This window comes from Phodopus roborovskii, unplaced genomic scaffold, assembly GCF_943737965.1.
Source record: "Phodopus roborovskii unplaced genomic scaffold, PHOROB, whole genome shotgun sequence".
NCBI classification, from domain to species: Eukaryota; Metazoa; Chordata; class Mammalia; order Rodentia; family Cricetidae; genus Phodopus; species Phodopus roborovskii.
Window position 1 is genome coordinate 18,802,681 of NW_026126558.1, and position 13,026 is coordinate 18,815,706.

General features: G+C 42.5%; 1 protein-coding gene across 1 annotated transcript; it reads right to left on the reverse strand.

Annotated features, from left to right (window-relative positions):
• Window positions 1–433: 433 nt before the first annotated feature.
• On the reverse strand, window positions 434–10,673 carry Tat (tyrosine aminotransferase). Its single transcript, XM_051201615.1, has 12 exons — window positions 10,602–10,673; window positions 9,378–9,624; window positions 9,126–9,230; window positions 7,502–7,569; window positions 6,432–6,590; window positions 5,661–5,799; window positions 5,022–5,074; window positions 3,848–4,000; window positions 3,183–3,311; window positions 2,690–2,773; window positions 1,870–1,968; window positions 434–1,475 (listed from the first exon to the last, which is right to left on the reverse strand). The coding sequence occupies exons 2-12, from the start codon at window positions 9,610–9,612 to the stop codon at window positions 1,335–1,337; spliced, it is 1,365 nt and encodes a 454-aa protein (XP_051057572.1). The 5' UTR covers window positions 9,613–9,624; window positions 10,602–10,673; the 3' UTR covers window positions 434–1,334.
• Window positions 10,674–13,026: the final 2,353 nt, after the last annotated feature.

Sequence of the window (13,026 nt, forward strand, 5' to 3'; positions counted from 1 at the left end):
AGATGACCCTAGAATGGTTGGTATTGATTGCCAACTTAACACAATCTAGAATAACCCAAGAGAGAAACACAGAAACATATGGGCATGCCCGTGAGAGATTTTATAGGGTAAGTTAGCTGAGTTGGGAACAGGCATCCTAACTGTAGGCAGCACCATTCCATGGCCTGGGACCCTGGAATGAGTAAAAAAGGAGAACTCAAATTGAGCTCAGCAAGCAAGCAAGCATCCTCTCACTGAGCCCCCACCCTCGCCCCATGACAGACTGCACACCCCTGGGACTGAGAGGTAGAATAACCCTTTAGTCCTTAAGTGGCTTCGGTCAGGGTTTTGTTACAGCAATGAGGAAAGAACTAATTCCTAGTGGGTGATGGACTGGACTGAGACTTGGGATGGAAACCACCCCAACCCCCAGAGAAAACACATCACACAGAGATACACACATGATAACATTTATTTTAAAAAAGAAAATAATAATTTATGCCCTTGACAAAACAAAAGTTCTAATAATATAAATGTTTCTTAGAAAATATATGAAAAGATAACATAACAAATATTAATAAATCAATATTCACATGACAGCAAAAGTGGCAATAACTCCACCAGAAGGATGTGAGGAGGGTGCCGGCCTGCACACAGCAGAGTCTCTGGAAAGGGCTCCCGTTCCTTCTTTCTCCAACAATGAGGTGCCTTTCTGATTGAGAAAACCTGATGCAAGTGAGTCTAAACTTAGGAAATTGACTGGTTAGGAAGCTGGTAGTTATTTCCACTGCAAAATAATTCTTTACAAACAAAAAATTCATCAAGGATCCTTTAAACAGCAATTTTCCTAACATGTTCAGCATACACCTAACCAAATCCACATGTCCCTAACTTCTTTCCAGTGTGGCTCTGTGGCAAAGAGTGAGGTGTGCCTGAAGTGCTGCGGCAACAGAGGTGACTTGGGGCCTGAGTGGAGAGGGTGCTCCTATGACAGCATGAAGATATGGGTATGGGAGCTGCCCTCTGCCTTCTGCTTCTCCTATCCTGACCTCTCCCTTTTCTTGTCCCAGCTTCTGTTAAACCGTTTGCCCAGCGCTCTCAGGGTAAGGAAGTTAGATGTTGGAGGTAAGGGGGCATAATGAACTCATGAGTCCCACTCCTGGAGAGCTGAGTAAGGGGAGAATCTGGGGTTCCGGATGTGTATTGGATGTAACTGGGGAAAGTAGAAATAATCCTCGATTCTTGATGCAGTGCTTTTTAGGTCCCTCTCCCAGCAGGGACATCTGACTGTCTGAGGACCAGCCCAGTCCAGCCCTCTTTTGATGGGACATGTCTTCAGGATGATGCGTGAGGGCCTATTTGTCACACTCCTCCTGGCTGCCTTCAGCACAGTGGTAGTACTGTTCACAGAACTCCTGGATCCGGCTACAAGCCTCCAGCATCATCACCTCAGGAACTGTGATGACAACTCGGAAGAAATTTGGGTACTCGAAGCACTGCAAAAACAAGGACTTGTTATCTCCAGGGCAACTAAATCTGATATTGGCTCACCCTGGCCTCTAGTCTGCAAGACAGGGTAATCCATTCCATCAGGGGTGTCAGTTTGCTCCACACCCTATCCCTGGAGTGCTGAGTCTGCAACTGAGTTAATTCATCTTAAATTAGACTGTTCTCCTCCCACCCACCAGTGTTTCCAATTTTTCTTCCTGTTACTAGGGGGAATAATGATGGGAGAGAAACTGATTTTAGGTAGAAGCCATAAAACACATCAGTTAGAATCTTTCAAATGAGAATACTTGTCATGGGAGCGAAGGCTAGGCTAAACCACAGCTCAGGAAGACACTGGGGTCTCCAGGAGCTGTTGGGATGTTTGGAGACACCAGCACTCACCGTAGCTGGGAGGCAGTGGACAGACTGCTCTGCAACTAACCGCTCTGTGAACTCCACATCATTCTTAAATTCTGGGAAATGGTCCATCTCGATTCCAACCTGAACCAACAATAAGAGAGACCAGTGTGTCACCTGAAGAAACTGGCATAGGGTCAGATTCCTATGCCAGAAAGGAGAGCAGGGATTCCTTGGAGGTGTCTGGGAACTCTCCCACCCATAACTAAGAGAACCAATGCTAGGGAACTCAAAAGCTCCTAGGAGGAAGGAGAGGACATGTTTATGTTCATATTGTATTTTATTAGAGGGTTGGTTCCTCCGTGGATGTTGATAAGTGAAAACAGGAAAAAGAATGTTATTTCTCTTTAAAAAAAAAAAAAAAGTAAAGTCAGCATTAGGACTAGGTCATCTTTTACTTTGTAGGGTCTACCCCATCAATTGCAAGACATTTAGCATCCCTGGGCTACAAATAGCAATAGTGAGCCTGAAGACAAAATCCCTATGTGATCCCCTCCCTCTGAAGGAACTGACATCACTCTCAGTCATGACACAAAGCATGCCCCTGCATCTGTGCACAAGATGGGTGACTCTACTGGAGAATTAGGTTCTTGAAAGAGTGCTGTGAACACAGGTTAAAGAAAAGCACTGGGATCATTCCTAACAAGTCTCTTCCTGAAATGATGGGGACTGGGGCCTAACTCATTGTCTTAGTAGATGGAGGCATAACCTGTATGACCACCCATGACGATCCTGCCAAGCCAGTCTCCTGTGCTTTATCACCATAAACACACACACACACACACACACACACACACACACTTACCATAAGGTACATGGCTCCAGAAGGGCGAACTGGCTGGAGTCCAGGAATGGCAGCCAATGCCCCATAGCAGAGGTCTGCATTGGACTACAAGAAGAGGCAGAGAGAGAGAAAATCAAGGATGAAATTTTAAATAAAAGAAAAACATGATTTTTATTTGTAATGCTTTGTATAATAAAGTTATTTAAAAAAAAAAGAAGAAGAGGGAAAACACCATTGAAGGTAGAGCTTCAGAAAGCCACAAACCTAGGCTTAATGTTATAGCACAAAAAGGTAACAAGGACAACCCCATCTCTTAAAGTTCTTAGCAAGACAGAGTGAATTACAGGAAGTAGGAAGAATGTGCCTATGGAAAATGACATTGATGCCACCCCCTGATTTGGAAGCCTCATGTTGAAACAGTGCTCCAGAAATTAGGGACAATTATTCCTAATTCCACTGATGTGTTCTCTGGTTCCCAAATTTCTCAAGTGGAAGGCTCCAAGCTGCTCTTTACCTTAAGGAAGCTTAAAGTGTCTTGGTAGAATTCTTGAGGGGTACGCTGAAGGATGCTCTTCAGAGCTCCTTGAACAATGGTGCATGGTCCCAGGATCCGCTGACTCAGCTTCACCAACCCATCTCGAATCTAGACTCCCCAAGGAAACAATTTATTTAGCATTTCTGAAACAGTCCTCTGTTGTGACTCTATCCTGACCTTTCGGTCGGGTTTTTAGTCTCAGCACATGATGGCACCTAGCGACCCTGTTACATTAAACCACCTGAGTCTGGGGTCCTTCTCTGTCACAGCCTATGTGTGACTGCTGGCAGATGATGTAGTTTCTCTGCACTCTGTTTCTCTTGACTATAAAATGGTCTCATAGGATGTATGAAGATAAAATAAAATAGGATTCATAAAATGTGAATAATAGTACTGTCATTACCATGATTGTTTGTCCTTTTATAGCCTTAAATTGGAGGTGGATGAAATTTCTTCACAGACCCAGAGACCCAAGCATGTGGACACTGGGTTTGGATGAGAAATGTCTACCACATCTTTATTCATCATGTTTCTAGGCTCTATGAACAATGTGTCAGAAAGGAAATCCTACCTCTGCAACACAGAATATTCAAACCAAATACATATATTAAAGTATCCATACTATTTCACTATATTGCTCTCACCTCATTGCCAAAAATGTCTCTTCGATCATGAATGAGGATCCAGCCCAACCGCCAACCAGGAACCAGCCAGCGTTTGGCCAGCCCACCACAGGACAGGATGGGGACATTGGTGCTGAGGGTGGCGAGTGGTTCATATTTGTGATCTGAAAACACCTGAGGAAAAGAAGAACTCTTAAATGCTCTGGACCTCGTGCCTCCCAGTTTTCTTCTTAGACGTTGAGGGGGAGAGTAATGGATCGACAGGCCCCTTCCCATCCTCAGGCATCACTGGATCCCATGAGGTTCAGGAAAACTTATCCAAAGACATTTAATTTGGTGTGTGTAGTCTGGATTAAAGGAAAGCTAAAAAGAGGTCAGTGACACTAGTCTAATAGTGTGTACAGCTTCCAAAAACTGCCACTGTGGAATTATGACTGGTGAGGTGATAGCTCTGATGTGGGTCCACAGTCCAGTATCCTACATTCCTGAGCACAACTCTGCTGCAGAACGCAGACTTCTGGAGGGGTTAAAAGGCTGTGTGTCGTACATATTTCATGCATGCACATATGTCATGTGTGATATTTCCAAGGAAGTCTAGAGCAATACATCCCCAAGCAGTGATATTAACAACCCTTCCTCTTCATTTGCACCTTTATTCTTATTTCTGATCCTGGGAGTTGGATCCCATCTCAAACATGCTAGCTAGGCATGTACTCAACCTACATGCCTACATTTTGAGGACCTTCCACAAACTCTTAAATATACACATCCTTAAGAGTCATAAACAAAAAATCTACAAGTGCCTTTATATCTTATCAATTTGGCATCTGTAGTCAAGTAAATTCCAAGGACTTTTGAATTTCCCAGCTCTTTAAATAAACAAAAATATAAGGAGACAACTGGGGGGTTGTGGTGGTGGCACGCCTTTGATCCCAGCACTAAGGAGGCTGAGGCAGGTGGATCCCTGTGAGTTAGTTCCAGGCCAGTCTGACCTACAGTAGCTCCAAAGCTACACAGAGAACCCCTGTCTCAAAAAACAAACAAGCAAACAAATAAAAGGCTAAGGAGACATTTGTTGAGAAGGCTGTACATTATAATCAATCGCTTCCAAAGATTCCACTAGCCAACTCTAGATGCTCCATAAAGCAATATGGTACTGACACTCCTATAGAGTTATAAGCCACCCCAGACTTACCATGTCACCATAGATCTCATCAGCTAAGATGGGAACACATTGTCTCTCAGCCACTGAAAAATAACAAAACCCACGCTGGAATCATTTCCAGTTTGAATAACCTGTTGTTTCCTACATACCTAGTCCTCTGTGAACTGTATTCTGTGCTCATAGACTGACCATCATCCTCTTAGGAACTAAATATATCTGACCTTCTTCCAGATGTTAGCCTAGATGCACCATTTAACCACACCTTTCAGACTCTCTTCCATGGAAGTGACGAAAGGCAAATATGGGTGAAATACCTCTTACCCAAAATGCTTGAGATCGGGGGTATTTGAGACTTTAGTGTTTTATTGTTATACTTTGTTAGGTTTTTTTGTTTGTTGTTTGGGGTTTTAAAAAGATTTAGACAGACTTCCCACTTGAACATTTCTAATCTGAAAATACAAAATGAACCAAAATGGAATGCTTGCCATTTTTAAATTAGGGATGTGCAGCTTCTATTTCTCATATTTCGCCTTTTTTAGACTAGCCCTGGGGGTCTGTGACACATCATGACTAGAGACTGGGCTGGCATTTCTCCACCTCCATCCTAGGCACGGGATTTAGGAATTCTGCTCTAAGGTCCTTCCCTGTGCAGGGGCCTTTGGCACTTACCTGCCAGTATCTTCTGAAGGTGCCTCTTACTAAACACAGAACCACAGGGATTTGACGGGTTATTGACAACGAGACACGCTGTTTTTTCATCTATCAGAGATTCCATGTGCTTTAGGTCAATTTCCCAAGACTTTTCAGGCTGAGAAAATAGAAAGAGTAAGGCTAAGATGTTTCTGAACAATTTAGGGGAAATACTCAACCCAAGGGTTTAATGTAAAGAATAAAATAAGAGGCCAGCAAGATGGCTCAGCTGGTAAAGGCACTGGCCACCATGCCTGATGACCTGAGTTGCATCCCTATGCCCCACAGGGTGGAAGGAAAGCACAGAACCCTGAAGTGTGTCTTTAGAACCTCATATATGTGATATGACTTGCACACACCAAACTCACTGCCCCATGCACACTCACAAAGTAAATAAATAAATATAATTTTTTAAAAGAATAAAATCTGCCTCTGGCCCCAACTTCCCACCTGCAGACCATTCTCTGTATGATGGTGATCATTTCTTCTTTACAGGGTAGTAACTGAGTACTTGAGTCAAAGATTAAAAGTCAGAGCCTGGAGAGATGGCTCAGGTGTTAAGAGTACTTGCTGTTCTTGCAAAGGACTCAGGTTCGATTCCCAGCACCCACATGATGGCTCACAGCCATTTTTAACTTCAGTTCCAGGGGCTTTAACACCCTCTTCTGGAAGGCACACATGTGGTACACAGACAAAATACTCATACATACAAGATAAAATAAACATTTAAAAAAATCAAAACTCAATTACCAATAGATTGTAGAGCTTGACCTCAATTCCCATAGATTCAGCCAAAGTCCTATAGAGAGAAAACCCTGGTCTTGGAACGAGAATGTTTTGTCCTGGATTGACCAACACAGCTAAACAAAGCTCAATAGCTTGACTGCAGCCACTTGTCAGAATGACGTCCTGTAAAGAAAGGAGAAGGGTGGGCGTTGGTGAGTGGAAAGCAATGTTGAACTTATTTCAGTAAGGACCAAGGAAATAGGAAGGGTTGTTCTGAGCCCAAACCAAATCTATCTATCTATCTATCTATCTATCTATCTATCTATCTATCTATCTATCTACATACCTGCATACCTACACACCTACATACCTATCTATCATCTATCATACCCATCTCCAACCTATCTACCTCCCTATCTATCATTTATGTATGTGTCTTTCTACTACCCATCTTTCATCTATCTTTAAATGTTGTTGAAAATGATGGCCACTTAAGAAAAATAAACAAGTCACTTTAGAAAGAACAAGCTGGTTATGATTCAACCAACCCTCAAGGGAGATCTTCGATTGACCTTGAGCTATTTTTTCACCAGGTTATTTATTTACTTTTGACCACAGATTTGAAACCTGCCATTTCTGTAAACACAGATGAAATACACCTCTTTGACAGCAGCCTCTAAAGCTGGCACTAACACGGACTCAGTATGCCTTGAGACCCCTGGCATTCTGTCTCAGTGCCCTAATGTGAGTAAAGGAAGTTACATACTTAAACACATCCTAGTGATAAATCCTTTTAAATTAAATATTTTCTAATTGTGAATAGTTTCTCAATGATCTTTTGAAGAAAATCAAATCTAGGAAGATTTGGGGGGTTTTGGGACTCTGTGACAACACACAACGTAAGTGTAGGAGACGCCTCTTACACTGTAGTGACATTAATCACAATTACTGATCAGTGATCCAACTGTATAAGAAGTTCTCCACTTGCTAAAGGATGGTTCTCAGCTCCCTTCAAACCATCACTCCTTCCTTGTGGGATGGGGACAAGGAGTCCGCCTGCCATCAGTGGCCTCTGGGCTGGTCCCCCTGCTCACCTTAGCTTCCAGGGGAGCCTCAGCACAGTGGTAATAGGAAGCAACCTCCTCCCGACTGGATAGGTAACCTGAGAGAAGACAGGAGAGGAAGCTGGAGCTTTTCATCCCTTGAATGACAGTCTTGCCCCAAACTTCAACGCTGCTTCCAGCTGCCTCCTGTCTTGGCTTGGAATCAGCTCATTCTATGTAGCCCAGTCATCATATGTGAAGGAAATTAACTCTATATGTGGCAGTTTTATTAAAAGCACAAATATATGACGACGACAAGAAGTAGTTCCCCATCCATAAAGTGCACTGCATAATCTTGACTGCTCTGATTAATTTATGCTGCTTTAAATGAGGATTTAAATTATCCCTAAGTGCCTTCATATAGTCTGTTGTTGGAAATGCCATCAACAGCTTCAAAGCGTAAGGTCCACTTTCAGTGTTTTAGCTTATATAACATAGTATCTTTGTACATGGATTCTTCTGGAACATTCTCAACATGCCATACAGGCTTGATGTATTGGCAGTTTCAAACGTATCAAATTGTTTTGCATAATTGCCTTCCAGGACACAAGTTAGCAAGGAAGCAAACAGTATTCGTCCTCTTTAATTTAAGACATATGGATGGTTCTTTCAAGTGACATTAATCAACATTTCCTACTTTATTAATGAGGAAGAATGTATTCCTGGAGACCATCATCACCGCCAGCCACCCTTCCTTGTGCAATGCTCAGACACTGTGAACACTGCTCAGACCAAGGCTTGACTCCAGTCTCCAAGCTCAGTTGGTTCCCTGATACTTTGGATAATAAAATTATATGTGGATTTGTCAGGGTGTGCACATATCACAGCACATGTGTGGTGGCCAGAGGACAACTCTGTGGAGTGGATTCTGTTCTATTTTGTGGGTCCCAGGGACTGAACTCCAGTCATTAGGCTTGGCAGCAATCATTTTTACACACTAATACATCTCACTTGCCTTCACTGTAGTATTTTTGTGACCTAATGTTGAGTCTTGAATTTGATTGTTATTCTACGCAGCTTTCTAATATGTAAGTAATTCTCCTAAAAAAAAGCATGTCCCAGCTGGGCTGTGGTGGTGCACACCTTTAATCCCAGCATTCCGGAAAAAGAAGTAGGCAGAGCTCTGTGAGTTCAAGGCCAGCCTGGTCTACAGAATAAGTTCCAGGACTGCCAGAGCTACACAGAGAAACCCTGATAATAATAATAATAATAATAATAATAATATCCATTTCCATGATTCCTCTTGGAAAGCTTTTAAATCTGATATAAGTATGAAACTAGGTTGTTGTTCTCTCAGTCTGCATTAAGAATGCCTCAATATATACAACACCCAGGGGAAGATATACAACATGAAAATAAAGTCAAGGAATTACTTGTTTTACTTATTTATATTTCTCTCCCTCTCTTCCTCCTCTGTCTTTCTGCATGTGAGACACACACACACACACAAGTTTAAAAGCCAGGCACATGCCTATAATCTGAGCTCTTGAAAGGCTAAGGAGGATCACTAGTTTGAGGTCAGACTGTGTTATATAGCAATGTGCAAAACTAGAACAAAACAAGAGAAAGCACTACAGATCTTGAAGCCACCAGGGTTATTTCTGGGCAAGCTTACCAATGGATGGGGCATAGCCATTGTATTTCCCAGAGTCCAGGGCATCTTTCATGGCTTGGGTAACTTCAGGGTCTGTAGGCAGGTTTCCAAACACAGTAGGGTCCCCTGTTCATGGGAGAGAAAGGCAAAAGAGCCACCTAGAGTTTATGTCCCCATGTTTGGGTATCATCTCCTCTCATCTCTTCCAGCCTGCCCAAGAGGATGGGAGGTGGGTGGGCAATGCCAACCCTCCATCAAGTGGCCCAAACTCACCAATTGACAGTGAAATCACAGTTTTGTTTGGATTGGGCTTCACCTTCATGTTGTCCACAATGGCCCGGATGGGATTAAAAGTTTTGTTGGACATGTCAGAGGGCCTCACATTCCATCTGGCCTTCCTGCCTTTCATTTTCCCCTGCCCTGAGCTTCTCCCACCGATGTTGACATGTACATCCAGAACTGAAGGCAGGCTGTCATTGCCATTCATCTGAATCACATAGGAGTCCATGGCTCGCAAAGCCTACGGGGAAAAGAAACACACCTCTGTGATGACTAAAACAGTGCACCTTGGGATGGGGAGTTAAGCAGGGGTGAGGGGTGACTTCACAGATGCATCTTTCCAACTCTTGTATACGCTTTCACTTGTGAGGTAGCCTTGCTGTGAATGGGGGAGGGGGTAAAATGTATTGAGATGGAAAATAAAGAAACAACCCATTGTACAAAATTAGCAGAAAGCATTTAATTTAATTTAATAATTTAATAAAGAATACTTCTTTATTACAGGTGGGTGCTTTTCTCTTGTCTTTTGTGTAAGCTTGTACATGCATGTGCACATGTTCCTGTGAAGACCAGCACATGCCACTGCAAATGTGTGGAGGTCAGAGGACAGCCTCAGGTGTCAATCCACACCATACACCTTGTCTGAGACAGGATCTCACTGTGGGACACCACCACACTTGACTTTACTGGGGTCCTAGAGATCTGAAGTCGGCACACTTAGGTGACAGGCGTCTTCCTACTGAGCATCTCTCCAGCTATGAATAAGTGGGAGTTTTCTATAAGCAACTCTAATACTCATGCTCTAAATCAAACCAAGAAATGCTAACAAGAAAATTTTAATCAAAGCATGTGGGTGACCATCTGTCCATAGAGACCCCCTCTCCTCCAAAGAAAGGGTCTTCCCGGTGTTTCAGCCTGGGCAGCTTGGCAAGACCCTGTCTCAGAAACTTTATACAATTAAGGTAATATCTCAGTGGTGGAAGGCTTAGTTAGCAGTGTCAGGGTCTATGTTAATCTCTGATACTATTATGAGAGAGAGAGAGAGAGAGAGAGAGAGAGAGAGAGAGAGAGAGCAATAAAGAGAGAGAGAGAGAGGAATATCAATGCCAGTTAAAGTGAAGTCATAAGTATCACATCTCTGAACAGAAAAAGTCAGAATATAAGAAAGAACCAGGGTTATCCCAATCACCATCACAGCCCAGAGGGCCTGGGACTTACCTTCCACTTCTGGGCAAAGCAGCCTCCAGGAACCAAAACTATGAGCTCAGGAACAGTCCTCCACCAAGTCCTGTGACCATGAGTTCAGGTACAGCCCTGACCCTTGAAATAGTTTCAGCCAATGGGCGTTGGGCCTGAAACCCTTATACTATTGGCTGAAAGTAAGAACTAAGCCCTCCTCTGGACCTCCCCAACACACCCTGCTGTTTCTCACCCTAACCCTGGGCCACCATCCAATCTGGGATTTTGTCCTCACCTCAAGTAGCTGAAGTTCTCTGTGTCAATTCTTTTTATTTTTTTTCTTTTAAGTATTTATTAAACACTATGAAAACCATAAATTACCCAGATGTGTTCTGCACTGGCAAGAATCTTACATGTATAACAGGGAGTTAGTTGGCTAATTTAAAATACATCCATGCTCTGTGTCAATTCTTTTTCTCGTCAGTTGATAAAATGTTTGAGAACATTGTGGAGGGCAGTTAGGACAACAATGAGTAACGTTATTGCCCCTTTTTATTATGAAAAGTATTATGTTAATAGTACAGAAATACATTAAAAATTAAGGTCCTTCTGGTACCCTTCTCTTTGTAGACTCGATTCACACTCCTGAACAGAGGCAATGGTAAGAGCTTAGTTGAATATTCATCTACCATATGTGGGATTTGCCATGGATAGCTGCAATCTCCACAAAAACCCAAGTAAAAGCCAAATAAAAATTCCATCAATTTACCAAAATAGATAGGTATATGGATAGATAAATATGAATACCTAGATACATGCGTATATAATTTAATAAAGTTTCAAAGCAAAGATAGAATCATATTCTCCAGCGTGTTTGAGAATATAAATTATTATTACTATTACTACTATTATTTTTTTCTGGTGCCTTAATCTGTAACACGAAAAATAAAAGACCCAGTGACAGATACTGAGGTTCAACCTGAAGATCAGGGAAGCAGATCAGGCAAGCTACCAGAGAGCTCTGACCTCTAACAGGACTGGGGCTTCCTTATTCTCAATGTGGCTGGAGAAAGAATGCTGTACATTGAGATCTTGCTCCTGTCTTAAAAACCTCTTATGAGTCCTGGGATTAAAGGTGTGAGCTATAATTCTCTTTTAGACTGATTCTCTCTTGTTTACATCCGGGTGGCCTTGAACTCATAGAGATCCATCTACCTCTAATCCTGAGTCCTAGGATTAAAGGTGTGCACCACCACCTCCTAGCTTCTGGCTAACTTTGCTTTCTAAATCCTCAGGCAAGCTTTAACAAATCATAATCAATATATCACCACATTAATTTCCTTTACTTAGCATACCACAGAGTTTTGGACTCCAGTTAGAACAAACTGGGCAGTTAAAACAAATTAATACTCAATCAAGAAATAAGGTAGCCAAAATCTCCTCAGCTTTATCTTCATTAGGTGTTCAGTGAGTTAGGAGATCTGAGTGGGCAGGAGAGAATTTCCAAGTACTGGTGTTTTTGTTTATTTATTTGTTTGTTTGTTTTGTTTTTTCATTAAACAATGACAGATTCCCAGAACTGCTTGTAACATCACACAGCAAACAAAGGAACCAGCGACAATACTAGTGGGATCTCTCTCCCAACCAAAAGCACATAATCTGACTCCTGGGTCACGCATGCTCCCTGCTTCTCCAACAGGTGCGAACAACAACTCTAATACCACCCACAAGAGCTGCGCCTGTGCAGTGCTTCAACCATCACAGTGCAGGGCTACAACGTCCACTTTCTGCAATGAACCCGAGAAGGTGGAGTCTGATTTAAATGCATAAGGCTCACATCACCCTGGGCACAACAGAGCTCTAGTGTCCAAAGGTGCAGATCACCATAACAGCCTCCAATAAAAGCTACAGTGAGCCAAAAGCTCAGGAAATGCAACAGAATCGTCCCTGGTGTGTCCCCTTGCCTGTCTAAAGCCTAGGTCCCTATCATTAAAAGTGTGTGGGCCTTTCTGTTGGTCCCTGCCTTTTCTTTGCCTGGAGGAGCTCCTAGCCTTAGACACCTCACCCAAGAACCAAAACAGGTTCAATTCTCAAACAACAAAAATGTCACAAAGTTCTTCCTGTCTCTGCCTCCTGTGTGCTGGGATCAAAGGTGTGCACCACTATTCCCAGCTTCTTTCTCTATTGGTAAGGTGGAATATTCAGTGATCTTTATTTAACACATTCATAGTCTGTGCAACTGTCACGGCATCTGATTCCAGGGTATTTTCGCTCCCAAAAGGGAACTCGTGCCTATATTCATTTTATAGTTGCCCACTCTGGTATGGTAGCCAGTAGTCATAACTGACTTGACTCTTGAAATGAAATGTATTGCTGACACAAATAGACACCACAATGTAAAGATTTAGTGTTAAAAATACCATGTACCTTGTTAATTTTATACTATTGAATATTTAAATATTTG

Bases quoted from the DNA above. Each gene is read 5' to 3' on its own strand.
- Tat (XM_051201615.1), bottom strand. From the start codon at position 9,612: ATGGACTCCTATGTGATTCAGATGAATGGCAATGACAGCCTGCCTTCA. The intron at 7,570-9,125 runs GTAAGCTTGCCC...GTCTTCTCTCAG, and splicing joins TGGCTATGCCCCATCCATTG to GTTACCTATCCAGTCGGGAG. The intron at 2,774-3,182 runs GTAAAGAGCAGC...CTCTTCTTGTAG, and splicing joins ACACTTTAAGCTTCCTTAAG to TCCAATGCAGACCTCTGCTA.